General features: G+C 31.6%; 1 protein-coding gene across 3 annotated transcripts in view; it reads left to right on the forward strand.

Moving 5' to 3' along the window:
• LRP1 (LDL receptor protein 1) overlaps nucleotides 1-20277 on the forward strand; it is a 109285-nt gene that overhangs the window by 59998 nt on the left and 29010 nt on the right. For all 3 annotated transcript variants that reach the window (XM_089250733.1, XM_089250735.1, XM_089250734.1), the window contains exons 42-65: nucleotides 1364-1488; nucleotides 1660-1785; nucleotides 2017-2250; nucleotides 2418-2598; nucleotides 3378-3582; nucleotides 4844-5030; nucleotides 5343-5471; nucleotides 5627-5752; nucleotides 5931-6155; nucleotides 6782-6934; nucleotides 7080-7223; nucleotides 7810-7926; nucleotides 8540-8674; nucleotides 9939-10058; nucleotides 11108-11230; nucleotides 12423-12551; nucleotides 12978-13097; nucleotides 13259-13387; nucleotides 14202-14407; nucleotides 14690-14877; nucleotides 15813-16030; nucleotides 17044-17232; nucleotides 17783-17924; nucleotides 18866-19086. In XM_089250733.1, the coding sequence (XP_089106859.1) occupies nucleotides 1364-1488; nucleotides 1660-1785; nucleotides 2017-2250; nucleotides 2418-2598; nucleotides 3378-3582; nucleotides 4844-5030; nucleotides 5343-5471; nucleotides 5627-5752; nucleotides 5931-6155; nucleotides 6782-6934; nucleotides 7080-7223; nucleotides 7810-7926; nucleotides 8540-8674; nucleotides 9939-10058; nucleotides 11108-11230; nucleotides 12423-12551; nucleotides 12978-13097; nucleotides 13259-13387; nucleotides 14202-14407; nucleotides 14690-14877; nucleotides 15813-16030; nucleotides 17044-17232; nucleotides 17783-17924; nucleotides 18866-19086 (3872 nt within the window). The remainder of the gene's footprint in view (nucleotides 1-1363; nucleotides 1489-1659; nucleotides 1786-2016; nucleotides 2251-2417; nucleotides 2599-3377; nucleotides 3583-4843; nucleotides 5031-5342; nucleotides 5472-5626; nucleotides 5753-5930; nucleotides 6156-6781; nucleotides 6935-7079; nucleotides 7224-7809; nucleotides 7927-8539; nucleotides 8675-9938; nucleotides 10059-11107; nucleotides 11231-12422; nucleotides 12552-12977; nucleotides 13098-13258; nucleotides 13388-14201; nucleotides 14408-14689; nucleotides 14878-15812; nucleotides 16031-17043; nucleotides 17233-17782; nucleotides 17925-18865; nucleotides 19087-20277) is intronic.

A 20277-nucleotide genomic window follows, 5' to 3' on the forward strand; every position in this document is an offset into this window, starting at 1 on the left:
TATATGGGGTAATCACTGCTGAGTTGAAACCACTGAAGCTATAAATATGAAATTTGGTCAGCGTCATCTTACAATGTAGTATTCTTATAATGTAAGCACCTACTAAGGCAGGATTTCTAAAAATTCAATCCCCCAAGGCATTTAAATGTTATATGGAGGAATCATCATGAGTAGTTTTCAAATTACCAAATCCATGCGAGCAAAGTCGCGGGTAATAGCTAGTGAGATTATAAAAATGCAGGAATTATTAAGTAGTGTCATCCAAATTAAAAAAAAAAACAGTAACCGTAATAAAAACATAACTTACATAATTCTTATAAATTGTAATACAGTATAATATGCTTTTTAACTAATGTATGCTGAAGGATGCTGAAGGCATGCATGCCTGCATACACCTTTTAGTGATACACTGTATGGATCACGAATTAATGTACCATGTGAGTCTGTGTCTTTAAAAGATGTTTCTCCATGAAATAGGGTAGTCCCTTGTAAAAAAGTTTCTCACTTTAACAGAGAAATATTAACCTCTGAAGTTATTTACAGCCGGACAAACTTTTATATAGCATAACATGCATTAACGGTGATATTTTTTGTTTTATCAAGTTTAAAATTCCATTTGGACTCTTAACAATCAATCATTTGCCTGAGTGTAGGGGTTTGCGCACCAATTTGGAAAATCAAGCACAGGTTTTGAACTGCTCTTTTGGCATCATATAAACTTATAAGCAGAAACACACACATTCACTTACATAAAATTAAAAAAACAATTTTCATGTTTAATTTGAGCTCTCTCTCGTAAAAGCATGAGATTTATAACGCAATTTAATACTTAACCAAAGAAGTTTCTATAAATGCTTGTAATAACCATTTTATATAGAGTTTGACTGTATACATAAATATTGCTACAAATTTTGGAACTCTGTAAAACTTCCAATTAATACTACTACTAATACATGGTGATTCAAAAATTGGTGATTTGTAAATGAGTACAGGAGATTAAGCTTCTTGGCATATGCTTTAACATGTTACAACTTGGCAATCTATAACAAAAGGTCAACCAGAGTTTGTTTTTTTCATTCAGTAGTAGATAACCCTAAATACAGTGTACAGTTAAAACACATTTTTCTCAAAACTTGTCTAAAATTGCATTTCTGTGCGTACTCTTGTATAAGCCGAGTTTTTTTGTTCAAAACTTTGTTCCTATGTTTGGTGGTAGGTTCGGCTTATACTTGAATATAGACCATACCTATTTTTAGTACTTACCTGGAGATATATTCTCATTGTTATAATATTTACTGCCTTTTGATTTCAAAATAAGTCATGATCCATTGTAATATATATATTTTTTTGTATTTTTCATAAGACATAATAGTGAAGGATCCATATGCAAGGCAAATAAGAACAAAATTGAGGATTGCGAGAAGTTGCAGAGAGATTTAGGTGATTCTTTGAAGGATCTGGTTGTATATTACAAGAGAGACTCTGCAGGTATATTCATTTACTATTTTCATACTCTATTGTACATTATATAACTATTTTATGAAGCATTGGTGTTGGAAATTGAATTTCTATAAAGGTGAACAAATTTTTGATTCATACACGCATTGTTAAGACTGATTTATTCATACATCATTCATATATATATATATTTGGCTATAGTGGACAGTCCATGTGCTGAAAACAATGGTGGCTGTGGAAATAATTTATGCCTTTACAAAGGCAGTGGAAACTACAAATGTGCATGTTCTCACGGTAAACTTGCTGAAGATGGCCACTCTTGTGAGCGTAAGTCAAGCACATTAATTTCTCTTGTGATACACAATTTTTTTATATCCATGTCATGAAAAGAATGAGTTTTATTTGGATTCTGAGGTGAAATTAAGAGTTCAAGTTTTGAATTGTACGAGTTTTGAATATTTCTTCATAATATTCAAACATTTCAATCAACTTGAAAAATTTTTATATTTTGATGGCTGAATTAATGCCAATTTATACCTTTTTTTTTTTACTTTGCAGCCTATGAAGCGTTTTTGATGTTTTCAAAGGTTTTGAAAATCGAAAGCATACACATGTTTGATGAAAATAATCCAAATGCTCCATATCCAAGTATATCTGACAAAGTCCATATGAGAAATGTCATTGGATTGTCATATGATTATTTCACCCAACGCATATTTTACTCGGACATTCAAAGGGGAACAATCAACAGTGTGTATTTCAATGGATCAGATCACAGCGTCATCGTAGAAAGTGAGTTTGAGGGAAAACATTGATCGATTTCATTACTTAGAAAAAAATTATACAGTGTATGAAAAGTAATTTCTCCTTTACTATTGTCAATACATTGGTAAAATTAATTTCACTATTAGAATGGTTTAGATATTGGCCATTATAATTATATAAATTTTTAATTTTAGAGCAAGGTTCTGTTGAAGGATTAGCATATGATCCTGTTCATAGGGAATTGTATTGGACCAGCCATAGTGATAGCTCTATCAGTCGAATTAGTCTCAGTGGAGAAGAAGCACGACCAGAGGTTATAATTAATTTGGGCCCAGATGATATGCCTAGAGGTATTGATGTTGACAGCTGCGCGTCGTAAGTAATTTTTTTTTTGTTATTTAAATCTTTAGTATTTAAAATTAGAATATTTTTTTAAATTTTTTAAAAAAGAAAATTAATGCGGAAAAAATTTAATTTGGTACTGTGTGATTTTTCATTTATTAAACTTCTCTAATAGCATCAAAATGGTTTAAATCATACACTGCAATGGTTGGCTAGCAATGCTTATGATTTTTTGAAGCTCTATTGATTGTGCTGTGCAGTAGTAGATTGTAATGAAAGATGATTTTGAAGCTAAAAGTTTATACCTTTCAGAAAAGCAAAGAAAGAAAAATTATGGAAGTTCTATAAATTTTTTGTTATTTCAAATGGTTAAAATTTAAGTAGAAATTGTCTATTCTAAAGCTATTAAATATACTTTATGAAAATTAGAAAGCCATATAGTGATTTGATTGAACAAAAAAATGTAACGCAATTTTACAGATATAATTTTATGTTTTACGTTTCCAAGTGTTTAAGTTTCTTAAGTGTTTTACCTCATAAAACCTCGGTTGTTTTGTTCTTTGAAACTCATGTCATTCTGTGAAAGGATGTAGAAAAATTTAAAATCATTTTATGCTAAATTTTATAACATTTTTCCTAAATTATGAAATTATTTAGGATGTAGGATAAAAGATTATTAGAGTTCATATCATGTTATTTCATTTTTGTTTTTTGTTCAATATGGATCATGAAAGTGATATGATTATGTAATGTGTGTGCTGCTTCAAAAACTGAGAGGTAAATAAAGTTTACTGGATCTTGATTGATTTCAGGCGTATATATTGGACAAATTGGAATCCTGGTAGTCCCAGTATTCAGCGAGCTTATCTCAGTGGGTATGACATGCACTCCATTGTAACAACAAATATCAGAATGCCAAATGCCTTGGCTCTTGACCATAAATCACAGAAACTTTACTGGTCTGATGCAAGGTTAGACAAAATTGAAAGATGCAATTTAGATGGGACAGAGAGATTCGTAAGTAATTCATATACATACGTTTAGTATACTAGAACCCCACTAATATGAACCCGTTAATCTAAAAATCCAATAATCCAAATGGCTCTTAAAAATAAAAAAAAGACGATGTGCATGAAAAATTTTAGACTTGAATCAACAACTGAAAAAACAAATGTTCATAAATTCTGCATTGTAACAAGTTACATTTTATATATGGACAATGAATACATGATCATATCTTATAATGATAAATTACATGGTTGTCTTGAAAGAAATCTGTTTTCATTTGAAGAAGCAACATATACCTAGCATATGCAGTTCGTAGCCATCGTCTCAGAAACATGATGTCTGCAGGGGTTGCATTATCATGCTACTCCATGTATCAGTTTCAAAGGCAACTATAGCTTCTGAACGAGTCGTTGGTGGCTAAATGTCATAATCTAACCCAAAATAGTCTAATAAAGAACCACTCCAAAGCACTGAATAGACAATCATCAATGTTTACAGCTCGCAGCAACGCCCTTGACAAAATTTGGCAAAATCTCAAGGAAAAATGAGACATTTTGAAAACCACTGATCTGACTCATCACTTGATGACGAGTCATTGCCAGTTTGAACTTCGGAGATGATTTCTGCATCCTTGAAAATTTGGTGGGCTGTCACAGTCTAATGATAATATTTTGACCATATATTTTTCCTCTGCTTCCTCGCAACCAGGAATTTCTTTCAAAAGATGGTGGATTTTGTTGGATGCCTTTGTTGTTTGTTGATTATCATTGACGCAAGTCTTGGCCATAATTTTTCCCAGATTTTCTTTAGCAAGATTTCCGTCAAATTTTCCCATGCTTCTACAGGCCAGTAAATGACATTTTTCACCGAATTTTTTATCATTTTTTGAGAATGAATGAGAATGAAAAAGGGACTGATTCTCATCTTTAATGAAATATGGAAGCAACATTTTTTTACACCTGTTTTGATGTTTTGTAACATCTATTGGCTCAAGGAAGGACATAATATTGGAAGGTAAAAAAACCACTTTAGTTTCCCAGCAATTGTTCCAGTCATTGTTAAACAGAATTATCTGGTCTGTAATTCTTATCCCACCCATAGGGATACTCACTATTATTACAGTTCTAAAAAAACCATGTTTAAAAGAAAAACCCAGGTAATCTGAACAGGTCCCGGTCCCAATTAGTTTGGATTAGTTGTGTTCTAGTGTATGTGTATATATATTTTTTCAATTCTTACATTATAATTTTTTATCATTTTGTATCTTTAGATTCTACTTAATGAACACCCTCAGCATCCCTTTGACTTAGCTGTCTACGGTGACTATGTATTTTGGACAGACTGGGTGTCACATTCTGTTATGCGGGCGAATAAGTACACCGGCAGTGACGTTGTGACTTTGAGAAAGAACATCGCTCGGCCCATGGGAATAATTGCTATTGCTAATGACACTGACTGTAAGTGTTTTAGTGCAAAGACACCATATTATTTTTTGAAATGTGTTGTGCATACAGGAGGCAAATGCATTGATAAAAAATAATAATACATGTAAAGAAATAAAAGTCTATTTTTAGAAATATATTTTTTGTTTTAACAAATTAAATTTATTAACTAAATAAAACTTGACACAGCAACTAATTTGAAAATTTTGAGAGATTTTGTATACAGCCATAATTATTTATGAAAATTATTAAAAAGAATGCAATGTAGTCAAAAACTTATTTCAAAAGTCACACATTGTAATTGTTTGTAATGCTTTTCTTTTGAAGGCACATTGAATCCTTGTCATTTCTCTAACGGAGGGTGTGAAGAAAAATGTAGCGTTGCTGTTGATGCACAAGTTGAATGCTCCTGTGCCTCTAGTAGAATTCTTGCACCTGATGGCTTACGTTGCATAGGTAAAAGGGTTTCTACGTTTTCCAGTCACATTTTGGGTGGCCTTCTGAGCAGTAGAAAGTTTTGTTTAAAAAATAGTGTTGTATGATTCAGGATTCTGGTGCATTGATGATTGGAAGTCATTTTAAATTGGTATATAAAACCTTTTTCATTTTAGTGAAGGAAGCCAATTGCTCTAAGGACGAATTTGAATGTGGTAATGGTATATGCATACCTTATGAATTGACATGTGATGGTGTTGTTGCCTGTCAGGACGGATCTGATGAAAATGAACGCTTTTGCAGTAAGTTTTGTGTTATGGGGAGATGTGTTAAGCATTATGTCTGTATGGCATCAAAAATTTATATTTAAAACAATATCAAATATAATTTTAAATATATGTATATTTGTTTTATTTAAACATAGTTAGTGGTGCAACGAATATGTAATTTATACTTACATGTGCTAACTTTTTATTTCAGGAAACAGAGCTTGCGTCCCAGGCTTTTTCCATTGTTCAAACAATAGATGCATTCCTCACTCTAGAGTATGTGATGGACAGAACAGTTGTGGGGATTACAGTGATGAAATGAACTGTACATGTGGTGAAGATCAATTTCGTTGCCATTTAGGACCTTGCATTAGTAAAACCTATAAATGTGATGGGGATCCTGACTGTCCTGACATGAGTGATGAAATGGATTGCAGTGAGTTAAATTTTTGAAACTATTTGCAACTGCCATTAAAATAAGACAATATGTTTTTCAAAGAAAACCATACTTTTTAGAAAAACTCAAACATTTCTCACAAGTGTACTTTCCTATATTTAGTATGCTTATTGCTTAGTTTCTATTTCTAGAAAAGACATTCATATCATAGATTCACAATTTTTTACCCATTTGAATTAGTTCTAAATTAATCATTACTCACCTTATAAATTTGATGCCCTTAAGTTGTATTCAGTCAGTATCACCATTCATCAATAAAAAAAACTAGTTTTTACATACAAGTATCATACGACCTTGATGACATTTGGTGAAGAGGGTGAAACTATAGTATTTGAATTAGTTGAACCTAGTCTAATTATATAATTCAAAAGATTTATTTATACCTACTGAAACCATCACAGAGTGCTTTACATTTGATGCAAGGCAGGCAACCATTAGTGGGAGCAGAAAATTTCTCTTTTGGTGATAGGGAACAATAAAATTGGTGAAATATTCAACTTGTGGATGCAAATGAGTTAATGCTTTATGAAAGATCGTTTAAAACATTTGATCTAATCTCAATACTTATAAAACTCCTGAATATACATTTTGAAATCATATTCTAGAGAGACCTGACTGTGCATTGCATCCCCTTTTCTGGGATCCACTTCAAAACCTTATAAACTGTGAACACACTACTGCTTGTATTCACCCAGCATGGATTTGTGATGGCCAAAATGACTGCTGGGACATGTCTGATGAGAAAGATTGTCCTGTTGGTAAGCCACTCTTGCTCTTTAATATTATTTAAATCAAACAGTGTTTATGCAAGAAAAATATTGATTGGCATAATGTCACATTAATAAAATACAATGCAATTTTTGAAAATTAATATATTTTTTATTATTATCTTGTTTAATACAGTTGTGACAGAAGCAACTTGTCCACCCAACTCATTCCAATGTGAAGGGACAAAGCTATGCATTCCAAAGACATGGCGCTGTGATAGAGATGATGACTGTAATGATGGAGAAAATGAAACTGTTAGTTCTGATGAAAGAGATTGTCGTAAGCTTTTTTTGTTGTCTCATTTTAAGGATTAAGTGAATTTAAATACATAATTCAGAGTGTTTCCTCATTACAGCATTTTGTCACCATTATGACATGATTTCTAGTTGCACAGTAGCAGTTTAATTATGGATAGTAAAGGCTTCGCGCTAATTTTTTTTGTATACAGTCAAACCTCGTTAATGAGTCACTCTTGGGAGAGCAAAAATATGACTTAGTAAGCGGAGTGACTCATTAAACGGAGTAAGCCACAGCTGTGCCAATCCCTGCTTGAGGACAATTGGGACTTCCAAACAGTTAGAGTCACTCTGTAAGCGGAGTGACGTGTTAACCGGGTGACACACTAACGAGGTTTGACTGTACATGAATGTGGAACCCATTATATCTTTTTATTTTAATTTAGTTTAGAGCATTTGGGTATTTATAGTCATTCCCCCTTACATCAATTAATTTATTACAATGATAGTGAAACTTGAAAGGAAAAAATACTCAAAGCAGTGCAAATTTAGATTGAATGCAGTTTTTATCAATAATTTCAAAAATTAATCATGTTATTGATTGATATTTCCCATTACAACTGTTATAGAATATGGCTGCAGGCAAGACCAGTTCCAGTGTAATAACCAAGATTGCATTCCTGGAATTTGGAGATGTGATGGTCATCCAGATTGTCTGGATAAGTCTGATGAGACTGAACACTGTAGTATGTGTATTAATTTTTCCATTGTATTTTCAGTATAATAAGAACCAATACTGTATTTCATTAGTGTGTCTAAGAATGCATTTCAGACGTTTTGAAATTAAATTCTTTTGAAAAAAAGAAGAATGTTATGATCACTGTCTAAAGTCTAGATTCATCTTGAAATGTCGGCAACTGTTCAGTCACTTTGCAAAATTTCTTGCCGAAGTCTTGGGAATGTGGGAAGTGCCTGGACACTTCACAGTATTCCATATTTTGGAGTTTGATCATAACATATATTTAGGCTATTCTTGATCACAACCTTTTTATTTATGTTGTATGTTTCAAATACAGGTGATGTAATTTATATGGAAAAATATTGAATGATTATTATCAAACATTACATGAAAAATCTTGATTGAATTTTGCTAAAGTAGTCAATGCGTCAATGGACTATCACTACTCCAACTAACTTGTTATGAACATTATTCCGCTTATGAGAAAAAAAAAGAAGTGGAGGAGAAAGCTCAAGTGAAATACAAACAGCATCAACGCCCTGTATAATTTTTTGTATTTGTATACTCTTTCAAAATTTCACTTATTGTAACTGTTATTGATTTATCTCTCTCTTTCTCAGGTACACGCCAATGTGAGCCCAATGAGTTCCGATGTAATAACACTGGTCAGTGTATTCCTTTGAATTGGATTTGTGATGGTGAAAATGATTGTGGTGACAAAGAGGCCTCAGATGAACATGCTGATCAAGGCTGTGGTGAGTTTTGAAGCGCTAGTTAAACTAGTTCATATGAAATGTAATAAAATATTTCTCCATCAACTAATTTTGAAATCTATTCATCAAAATTTTCATTACCATTGCCTTTCAATCAAATTACATACAAATACTCTAAATGCATTTATTTTAAAGTTATATGCAGTGAAACCTTGTTTCAATGATGTCCGATATATATATAAAGATAAATCCTTTTAAACGATATTTTTGCACGTCGTTTTCGGAAATATTTATACTCTAATGCAGGGGTTCTTAACCTTTTTAGTTCTATCCACCCCTTGTGTTTGTAGAGTGAAGATCATGGATCCCCTCTGTGAAAAGCACTTTTAAACACACATAAAATATAATAAAATAAAAACTACGGAACAGTAGTACCCAGTATGTGTTTCTTTTTTTGACACCTTTGAAATATACCGTGAAACCTGTTTGAGGTCGGCATTACACTATAAAGTTTGATGAAAGATCTTTTACAAAACTTTTATTGTACAATGCTGACCCAAAGCAGAATTGCAAGGGGTCAGGTATATTTTCAAAGTTGGACATGTTTCTGCATTATCAAAATTTGATTATGAATCAAAATCAGTGGCGAAAGTTCTTGGATTAAAATTCGTAAAGACATCAGATGCTTCTGGAAGAACAAAAAATGTGTGTGTTGTGTGCAAGTGATAAAATTAAATCCAAGATATATGCGTATTTTTAACACTTTCGCTATATACCTTTTTTATTTATTTTTTTTACATCATTTTTTTTTTTTAAATTTTGATGATTCAAAGACCTGCTTCTGATAAAGTTAACAACTTTTATGGCTATTTACAAAATTTTCTCTCTACCAGCTCTGAGGTAGAAGAGTCTTTGTTGTCAGTGCATATCCATGCAGAATGTAATAAGTCACAATGACTTGAGGAGCTTTTTTTTTCACCACACTCACGGACCCCCTTAAAATGCTCTCACAGACCCCCAGTTAAGAAACCATGCTCAAATGTTAAACTGCTGCCTCTCGATATAACAATAATTCCTCTATAGAAATATTTTTTCTTGATCTGCAGAGTAGCATTATATTGAGGTTTCGCTGTATATGTATCCAGTAATTATGAAATTTTTAATATATTTTGATGATAAAATCTAAAGCTTATTCTAAATTACTCATTTCATTAAATGTGTAACAGTCAGTTAAATTCACAATTTTGAATTCATATTTAATAATATATGCTCATCATTTTTATGGATTTTTTTTCTTTCTTCATAGTTGAAAATATTTGCAAACCGAATGAGTTTCAATGTCTGAACTTTGTGTGTATTGTAAAGAGCTTCTATTGTGATGGAGACAATGATTGTGGTGATGACTCGGATGAGCCTTCAGTTTGCCGTAAGTGACACACAATCATATAGCATTCTGTATGATTTACAACTGTGAGCGTCATCCCTCTGAATAAAAATTTAATTATCTGATTAAAATAAAATAATATACAATTCGTGGTATTTAATTACCTTGAATTAAGTTATAGGCATCCCTCGTTTTATGCGATTAATTGGTTCCATGAAATGATTACGTGAGATGAAATCACATAAAGTGAGTAGAATTTAACATGGGTAAGATAGGGATTGGGTGTGGGGGGGGGGTAGGGTTTCTTCAGGAGAATAAGAAAAAGTATACCCAATTTCTAGCAGAAAAATATTTTTTTTTTAAATAAATTAGCTATTTAAACTTATAAATAAATCTAGTAAATTTAGGTGAAGTTAATGAATTTATATAATTAACACTGTGTTTTTACTTCTGATCGATTCTAGCAAATGTGGATGTTTTCTTTCCTTGAAAGCCTGGTATGATTGTTTGTGTGTGTGTGTGTGGGACTGATAACTTTTTTAATGAAAACAGTAGATTCAGCTGACAAGCAGCATTCTTCATCTCTTTATAAAAACTTTAGGAGCAAAGTTAGAGAATTCTGAGAATGTCCCTCACAAATATAACAATTATAGATTCATTAGGAACGTTAATTTCAATTAAAAGTCTGATGGCATTGTCGATGTGTTACCAAAAGATACTCATTAATGAAATCTGGCGAGATTAATTTGAGCGTTTCATCCATAAATGTCTCATCTACATCAATAAATCCAACAGATTTTGTCATTTTAATTATGCCATACCTGTAATTTGCAAGCCCATTTTTGTGACTAGGTCAAACTACAGATTATATATAATTCAAGGTGTTTAATGGATACACAACAGAGAGTGATTAACAGTTTACAGTTAAGGTAAAGATAAGTATGTGAAGACAATCACCTATTTGCAATACTCTGAATCATCAATCACACATGGCTAATCTTTTTATATCTATAAAAATTTACATACAATATTTGATACAGTCTTATGTGACAGTGTACAAATATCATTAGATGCTTGTTTTTCTTCTTCAGCTAATCGGAGATGCCGTTCAGATGAATTTGAATGTGGCAATGGCCAATGCATCTTGAGAAGTTGGGTGTGCAATGGAGTAGACAATTGTGGTGATAACACAGATGAAGATAATGAAGCTTGCAGTGAGTTAGCACAGTGCTTTTGTATAGTGCAAAATATTATAAGGTTGTTTTATCTTTCAAATAATCTTATTGAACAAGGTTCAAACTTATACTTTTTTGGCTATAGTTTAGCAAAACTTCTTTGAATAGCAAATTTTTTATATTGTTTCACATTCATGTCAGAACTATGAGGTAGAAATTGAGATTATAGAAAATTACTATTTTTAGTAATGGCAAAAAAAGAAAAAAAATCTAGTTTTGAACCCTATGCCATCAATAAATAAATTTGTTGCTTGTTTGGGCATGAACCCCATTATGTGTGCAGGAATGTGCAGGATGGTTGTAAAATACCTTCTCTTATAACTAAGCCCTTGGGGGGGGGGGGGGGTGCAATACTTGAATATTTGAGGTATGCCAATGAAATTTTATCTCTATCTATTTAGAAGCATGTGCTTCAAGATTATGTTGATGGCATTAAGAAAATGCTCATTAAAGTCGTAATGAAGTTGAATTGAAAAAACTGTAATGGCAACACTATTTTAAATATTACATTGCTTTTGATAATGTTTTTAGCACAATTAAAAGCCTTTAAAAAAGTTGGAATTTTTTAAGCTTGTAAATACAATTGTGCTGCAGCACAATAAAAAATGCCAGTTGGACAACAGAGCATGTAAGGGAACAGCAAAAAACTGAAAAATAAAGACTTTATGGAGGAATACTCTGTGTGAACATCTTTACTGGTGATGACATATCGAAAGCTAGATATTGTGGACATCTTTAAAGATGCATGTGCCATACCTCTATGGCACATGCATACCTCTATGTAAAACTAAAGAGTACGGACTGGAGATTAATATCATTGTTAAAGATAAATTTGATTTGCATACCTGAAACATTACTTCTAAACCACACATGCACCTTATCCATATTCCTCTGCAGGATTTCTAATGAATTAGATGTAGTAGTTGGAATGTGTGTGTGTAAGTGTATTGAAGGTAACATAAAAAAGTAGTTCAGGTCAGTTTATACCCGAAACACCGCTGCTTTTAAGGGGTATGCTTATGGTGGAAAGCTTTTTTATGACCGTACTGTGTATAAATCATATTGCATTATTTATTTCTTAGTGTTTCGAGGGAAAAATTTTTTAATTTAGCGATTCTTTCATTCTTTCCTCATTTTTCAATTACCCATTTCTTTTTCTCCCCTCATGCAGTCAATAATTCAACGGTAGTTTATTGTCCTGAAGGAGAATTCAGATGTGACAATGGAGGCTGTGTGAATGAGAGTGTTCTCTGTGATGGAGAAAATAACTGTGGTGATTATTCTGATGAAAATAAATGCAGTAAGTGGTGGTTGAATTCTTTAATAAACACTTATATATAAAATTTCAGAAATTTAAGAAAATTTTTGGCCACCTGTATTAGTTTGAGATGAAAAATTAAAGAAATCGTAACATTATTTTGTTGTTATACTTTTTTGAGAATTTTTTTTTAAGCCTGTGTACTATATGAACCATTTGTTGAAATAATACAAAATGTTATACCATACGAATACAACAGATTATCAATACTTTCTCATGTTTTCAGTGTGTTTTCTCCCCTCAAATAAGTTAAGATTCTTAATCTGTTATAAGACATGCGAGAAATCATATTTTGTACTTTTATATTTTATTAAAGTTGACTAATAAAGCAACCTTTCTAGTTGCTTATTAGATAAAAACAGAGTATATATCTAGAATGTATTTATCTGTATTTTTATTTATTCACAGATATAAACGAGTGTGACTCTGAATACTCTTGTGCACAGATATGTGTAGATTTACCTATTGGTTACAAATGCAGTTGCAACCCTGGTTACAAACCCATAGAAAATGGAAGAATATGTGAAGGTTAAAATTTTTTTTTTGCTATAATGTTTGCCATTGATTGGTTAAAAACTTGGTTAAAACTCGATTTGATGTATACATGCATGTAAAAATATAAAATTGCAGCTTAATTAACAAATAAATTTATAATTTATTGTTGAAAGAGCTATTTTATATTATTTCAGACATTGATGAATGTAAAGAAGAATATCCTTGTAGCCAGCATTGTATTAATACCCAAGGTTCATACAAATGCTTTTGTGATCCTGGTTATTTGTCTTTGGATGGTGGCATTACCTGCAAAGCAAACAGCAGTAAGTAATAAATATTATGGTAACATTCATTTTTTGCATTAAGGCCAAGTTTTTGGGAATTGATACGGGTGTAAATACAATGTTCTTACCCTGGGCTGGATCATCAAATGCTGGGTGATAAGCAATTACATCTTTTTAAAGAACATTTGCATGCATTATGCTGATTTCGTTCTATTTTTTATCATTTTTTTGCAGCCTCAAATTTACTTCAGACTTTTTTTGTGAATTGCAACCATTCAATTACGATTTTTTCTATCTGATACTTGAGTAATTTTCCCAACATGAAACATTAAACATTTTATAACATAAGTCAGGGCTGGGGGGAACAATTCTCAGGAGCCAAATCGCCATGGTGACTAAAATATTCTTTGTGTAGTTACTGAATCGCAGGCTGAGAGCACCAAAATATGTTTAGAATTTATAGCAGTGCATCTGCCAATATGAAAGAGGGTCATTATGCCCTGAAAAAGTCAATGAAACACATTATTTTGGACCTTTTCCTTCGGGTAAAATTTTTTTTGGCACCTAAAAAATTGTTCTGGTGCTTAGATAATTTTTCGATTTGTCCAGCCCTGACACAAATATAATTTGACATTTTCCATGCATCACAAATGCTGGTTCGGTAGTTCTAATATTGAACAATGTTTCTCCAAATTCATAAAAATTTATCTGCATTCTGTTTTTCCATGGAAAAATAAGAGTAAGTATTCTGGTTATAAATGTTTATTTCCATCATACAATTTAGCACTTATAAAGGTAAAAATTTGACCTCTCTTAAGGTTTTAGATGTTGATCACAGATTCATTTATTTCAGCTGAAAAACCAGCTTTGATATTTTCTAACCGGTACTATATTAGACAAATAGACCTCCATGGTCATGATACAGAACTACTTGCTCGCAACCTTACAAATTCAGTGGCCTTAGATTTTGACTGGAAAGAAAAATGTTTGTATTGGTCTGATGTTACCGCTCTTGGAAGCAGCATAAAAAGAATGTGCCTTGGAAGTCCTGGACACCAGGTAATGCACTTTTTGCTGCACTAAACAGAACAAAATAATTCCTTGTTAAATATAGTTGACTGTGAAATGCATCAATGGAAATTTGATCAGAATTTTTTTAAAATTATTTTGAAGTGAAAATAACGTTTTTTAAAATCAAAATGTATTGTTAGATTGGAGAGTCAATTTTATTTACATTGATGAACAGTTTCATTTCAATTTTTTGCATTGTTTTTGATGAGATGAATATATTTCTTGAGCAGATTTATCATTTTATATTTCCACTTTCTTTGATATTCCTAGCTTCTTCATGCTGGTTCAGTACAGAGTCCAGATGGTCTTGCTGTGGATTGGATAGGAAGAAATCTTTATTGGTGTGACAAAGGCAAGGACACAATAGAAGTTTCTACTCTTGATGGTCGTTTTCGTAAAGTTTTAATCAGAGAAGGTCTACAAGAACCTCGTGCAATAGTTTTAGACCCATTTCAAGGGTAAATATGTATTTTTATCACTTTCCTTTGATGGATTAAAAAGTGAGGATTTATCAATGTTCCTTAATTCGTATTGAGCATTTTGTGAAGAAAAAATTCTCAAAAAATGTTTGGAAAAATACAGTTAATTTTCATATAATTAATTTAACGAATTTTTCAGAGAGTGTATTATGGTTTTGTAACTTTTTATTTTAATTTCCGAATGAAATATGTTTCTTTAAAATTGGTTCTTTTAAATTAGAAAGTGTGGAAAATTTGGAGTCAGTTGCATTTCTCTCTTATTATCTTATTACTTTACCACACACCTACCCCTGTCATATTTCTAAAAGGCAATGTCCAATCAGTGGAGTTGGGTGAGAAATCAAGGCTCCATCTATTGGTGGTCGCCCCAGGCTTGGTAGTAAAGAACTTGATTTTTGTATGTTTTCCCCCCAGATTCGAATCCAGTGAACCCTGACAGTAACCTTCATAGTGGAAGACAAGCATTTTACAACTCAGGCACTCTTATTATCTTACTGGAACCTCTGAAGTTTATTTTATTTCCAAACTCAAAGAAAAAAAGTCAACTCACAATAACAGTTTAGTTATTATATGACATAAACCACTTCCGTTAATTTGGGCATATAATCATATCATAGATTATAACCATGATTCATCACAATTTCCCTATATTAATTTTTAAACTGTATTTCATATTAGAGTTTATGATAATTTTTATGTAACGTTGAGTTCATCAAAACACATTGTACAGAAATTTCAATAGCTCTTCGATTTATTGTAAGTTAGGTTGCCCTTAGGTAAAATGCCTAACTGGTCACAAGAAATTATAATAATTTTGGAATTATTTTTCTGCTTGTAATAGTTTAGATATGAATCCAAAGTGCTTGGAGTACTTTCATTGTTTTTAGTGAAATGAATTTTATTTATTATTTTAGTTACATGTATTGGACAGATTGGGGTGATAGGCCATATATTGGCAAAGCTGGTATGGATGGAAGTCGGTTTATCAAATTGATCAACGAAAGTTTAGGCTGGCCAAATGCTCTAACCATCGACTATGTGACTCGTGAGTTGTTTTGGGCAGATGCTAAAGAAGATTACATCGCAGTAGCTGATTTAGATGGCCTAAACAGAAGAACTGTAGTAGCCAGAGGTAAAAAAAAATATTTAAACTTTTCCTCTAGTAATTAATTACAAACAAATCTTGATTAGTCAAATGTGTAACAGCTGATGGTGTTATACAGTGAAACCTGTCAAAGACAGACACTGTCTTGAACCAAATCAAAAGATAGTCTGATCGATGATAAGTGCTTTAATATGCACATTTATAAAGCAGAAATTTGTCTGAAGTTAAATATTATTAAAGTTTAACATATTTTGTTTCCTTTTGGTTACACCGTAGTTTGATTCATTGAATCAACCTTACCCAAACCACCTTATAATATTTAAGGTGGCCTCATGATAACTTACTAGTATTTTATACTGGTATTTAACTCACTGTAATTCAATTTATCGCGAATTGACTGTAAATCGTTTTAAAAAATGATCTATAGATTGGGTCTATATCTCCAAAAAAAAAAGAAACTGGGGTAGTTTAACATAGATAAGAATATTCTTGACTATATTTTATAAGTTTGCAGAGAAGCTTGTTACAGCAGTCACACAATTGAATATTTTTTCTCTTTTTCTGTTGTGTTAGATGTGGTGGAACTGCTTCCTAAGACGTAAGCTATGCATTGGGCATTAAAAGAAGCTAAAGCTACTATCTGACTATTTTTGCCCTTGATTGAAGCAGCATCAAATCGTGAAGCTTATAGATAGTAACTTCATCATAAAAAGAAAAATAACAGAAAAACTACTGTGCATTATATCATGCAAATTTTCAAAACCAAAATCTTGTTAACACGCATATGTGCTGTTTTCATGTTCTGAAGACAAAAAAATTAATCAAATCATGATTATTTAATGAGCCGTAGATGATGATGGGAGTCACACATAGATTTTTTATAGCCACAATTACTTGGAGGAAGTAGAAACAGTTTGCAAATGTTTTTGATGTCATGCATAATAAAAGAAATGTAAATTTACATAGGCTTTTATTTGCATTGCACAATTTGAATTTTTTTTTCAATGGATCAATAATTTTCACACTTCATTTTTGCATAGGTCCATTTGATGCTATCCATCACATCTTTGCTTTGACTGTGTTTGAAGACCAGATATATTGGACTGATTGGATCACGAAGAGTATAGAGCGATGCCATAAATATCATTGTGAAAATTACACAACTATAGCTACAACTACTCATCGTCCAATGGATATACAAGTATTTCATCCTTTCCGTCAGATGCCCTGTAAGTTTCTTCACCCTGATGCTTTTTTCATTCATAATGATCAGTTATCTTCACATATTCAAATTTCAATCATTTTGCAATTTTAATGTGAGAAATTTAACTTTTGATAGATCATAATACCATGTCTTAATTAAAATATTTTTTATAATTTATAAACCAAATTAAGAAAAATACATAAGTTATACTACAAAGACTTGTGATAAAAATATATAGATCAGATAGCCTTTGATTTTTATGAAGTTTAAATAATATCAGTAATGCAGTAGTTATATGACTGAAGCCGAGATTACACTATAAAGGTTTGGTCAAAGTTCTTTTATAAAACTTGAAAAAAAACAACCAATAAGTCTATTGGTTACATTTGCTCGAATGTAACCAATCCCCTTATTAATTGCATTTTTCAAGTTTTATAGAAGAGGAATTTTTTAATCATATGTAGTGTAATCTCTTTGCCTGAGAAATGAAGCGAACCAGTTTAGATATAATTTATATTCTGATGTTCACGTCTTAAGTTATTTGATGATTGATGCGTTGTTTTATATTTATCTAGTGAAAAAAATAAATCCATGCAACTCAACACATCCATGTACCACTTTATGCTTACTAAAACCTGGTGGAGGATCAACATGTGCTTGCCCTGAAAATTATGTTCTGAAATCTGATGGAGTATCATGTGAGAATAACTGCACAAGGTGAATATAATGATATATGAATGTTTCATAAAAAAGAGCTGGAAAATCTTATTTTAAAATTCAATAATAATATAAGTAGTGAAATTCAAATTTTTGATCATATTAGAACATAGTTTCACTTTTTTTTTAATGCAAAATATCTTCCAGCATAATTAATCATTTCATTGCATTTATAAGTAAAATACAGTAAAATCTCTCTTTTTGCAGTCACCGGTGGGACAAAAAAATTTGTAAAAGAGGGGCGACGGTAAATCATGGGTTTGAAATATATACTTTTATTATATGAGGGGAAATTATTATTTAGCCATAAAAGAGGTGTCGTCCATTAAGAGGGATTTTACTGTAAATGTTTGGGTGAAAAGATTCTATGATGCTGGGAACCAATTTTTCGGCAATGAATAAATCTGCAGCTGCCTGTTAAGACATAAGACTGATAAATGAGAAGAGTTGAAAAAACTTTATCATAAATTCATCTGCTGAGTTAAACTTGTTTGTTTTGTATTTTCCTAACGCTTTTTTTAAGACGGTTGTCTTTATAAACAATCCTTAAAAAGCACATTCAGTATGATCATAATTAATACAACACCACACGTTCCCCATTAGGGCACACCTTTCATTAAGAAATACTTTTTAAATTCTGTGGGATAAGGCTTCAATGTATTTCGCTATTTATTACCAGACACTTCCAGTTAGTGGACTAAATGTTTGGGGCCCATGCACATCCATTATCAAGAGGTTCCACTGTAGAATGATATGTTGTTTTGAACTGATAAAGTTTTACCATGATCTACATGAAGAATTTGTATATGAATTACATTTCATTCTTTTATGAAAGCATGTAATTCCATCTGGATTTATAAATTTGGCATTGCTGTAAGGTTTTTTTTTATTCATGCCTTGTAAATTTTTTATAATTCTCAAATGGATTATATCATTTTTAGTTCACAGTTTGTTTGTTCATCAACCTACAAATGCATTCCTAGTTGGTGGTTTTGTGACACACAAGATGATTGTGGAGATAATTCAGATGAACCATCTTTCTGTCCACCATTTCACTGTAGTCCTGGACAGTTCCAGTGCGAAAATGGAAACTGCATCCAACCAAATCAATTGTGCGATGGAGTATCTCAGTGTGGAGACAGGTCTGATGAAAAGGACTGTGGTAATTGTTTATCTTTGTTTTGCTTTGTGTATTGCTCACAAAAAAATACCAATCAAATTAAAAAAAAAACATTGTTTTAGAAATTGAGAGAGAAAAAGGAAAAATTTGTTTCACAACGAAATTGATTGCCAAGTGTGTGTTTAAAGTGGTTGTAGAACTCGTACTGTTATTTGAATTTCAATCATATTTCAATTCAATTTTCAGACAGTGGGAAGTTTTGATTTATTATCCAAAATTATTATGTTTTAGGCTGAAATGTCAGTGAGTTTGGCAATTATTTTGGACAATTTTAAACAAATGAATATGCATTTTTTATGATTGCCTAATTGTCATTGCAAAACAGTTTTCAAAGTATGAGAGAAAATTATTGTTATAGAAAGATTCATCATTATATATCATTATGAATAATTTTTCTGACCAGAGATAGAATGTCATTATATACAAGATTATCCTTACATACAGTAGACACTCATATTTATGAACTCAAAAAATATTTGAACAATTAGTTTGTAAAATCAAAAGCTCTTTTTAAATAGACTTTAAAAAAGAAGCATTTTGGGAATAGTGAACTGATTTGCAAGAGAAGAATCATTTATAAAATTGAGCATCAAGTGTAGATGGTATTACTGTATGGTATTTTCATTGTTGTGAAGTGATAATCGTGTATAATGATACCTTGGCTAATGGAGATAATTTGTTTTAGACTTGCATTCTCCTTAGCCAAAACACGATTTCACATAGGTTTCTATGGAAAGTCGTTCCAGGTATGGCCTAAAATTTAAAGATACGATTTATAAAACTCAGAGAAGAAAGAGAATTATAGAAAACAATGAAAACTGACTAAAGGCTGAAACAAACATTTTTGCTATTAGATAAATGAGAATTTCCATGAAATTCAGAAACTAAAGATCTTTTTATTCTTTTAAACTGTGTACACATCCCAGCCAGGTTCATATGTTTTTCCTATGTGATGTGGTCAGCTCATTTCTTTGTCTCGATACACATAGATGGAGAAGATAAGTTCTTAGTACATCTGGATCATTCAGCTTGACACTAAAGAAAGAAAGTCTTGTACCAAAAAAACATATGCGCTGGAAACATTAAATTCTGAGTTGTTCTTTTATGTATTTTCCTCTCTTCCCAATTATTTATTTTACATGAAATGGTTTGTGAAAATTACTGAAAGAGAAG

This window comes from Pholcus phalangioides, unplaced genomic scaffold, assembly GCF_987345545.1.
Source record: "Pholcus phalangioides strain wild (caught in Gottingen) unplaced genomic scaffold, Ppha-v1.0 ptg000024l_1, whole genome shotgun sequence".
Taxonomy (NCBI): Eukaryota; Metazoa; Arthropoda; class Arachnida; order Araneae; family Pholcidae; genus Pholcus; species Pholcus phalangioides.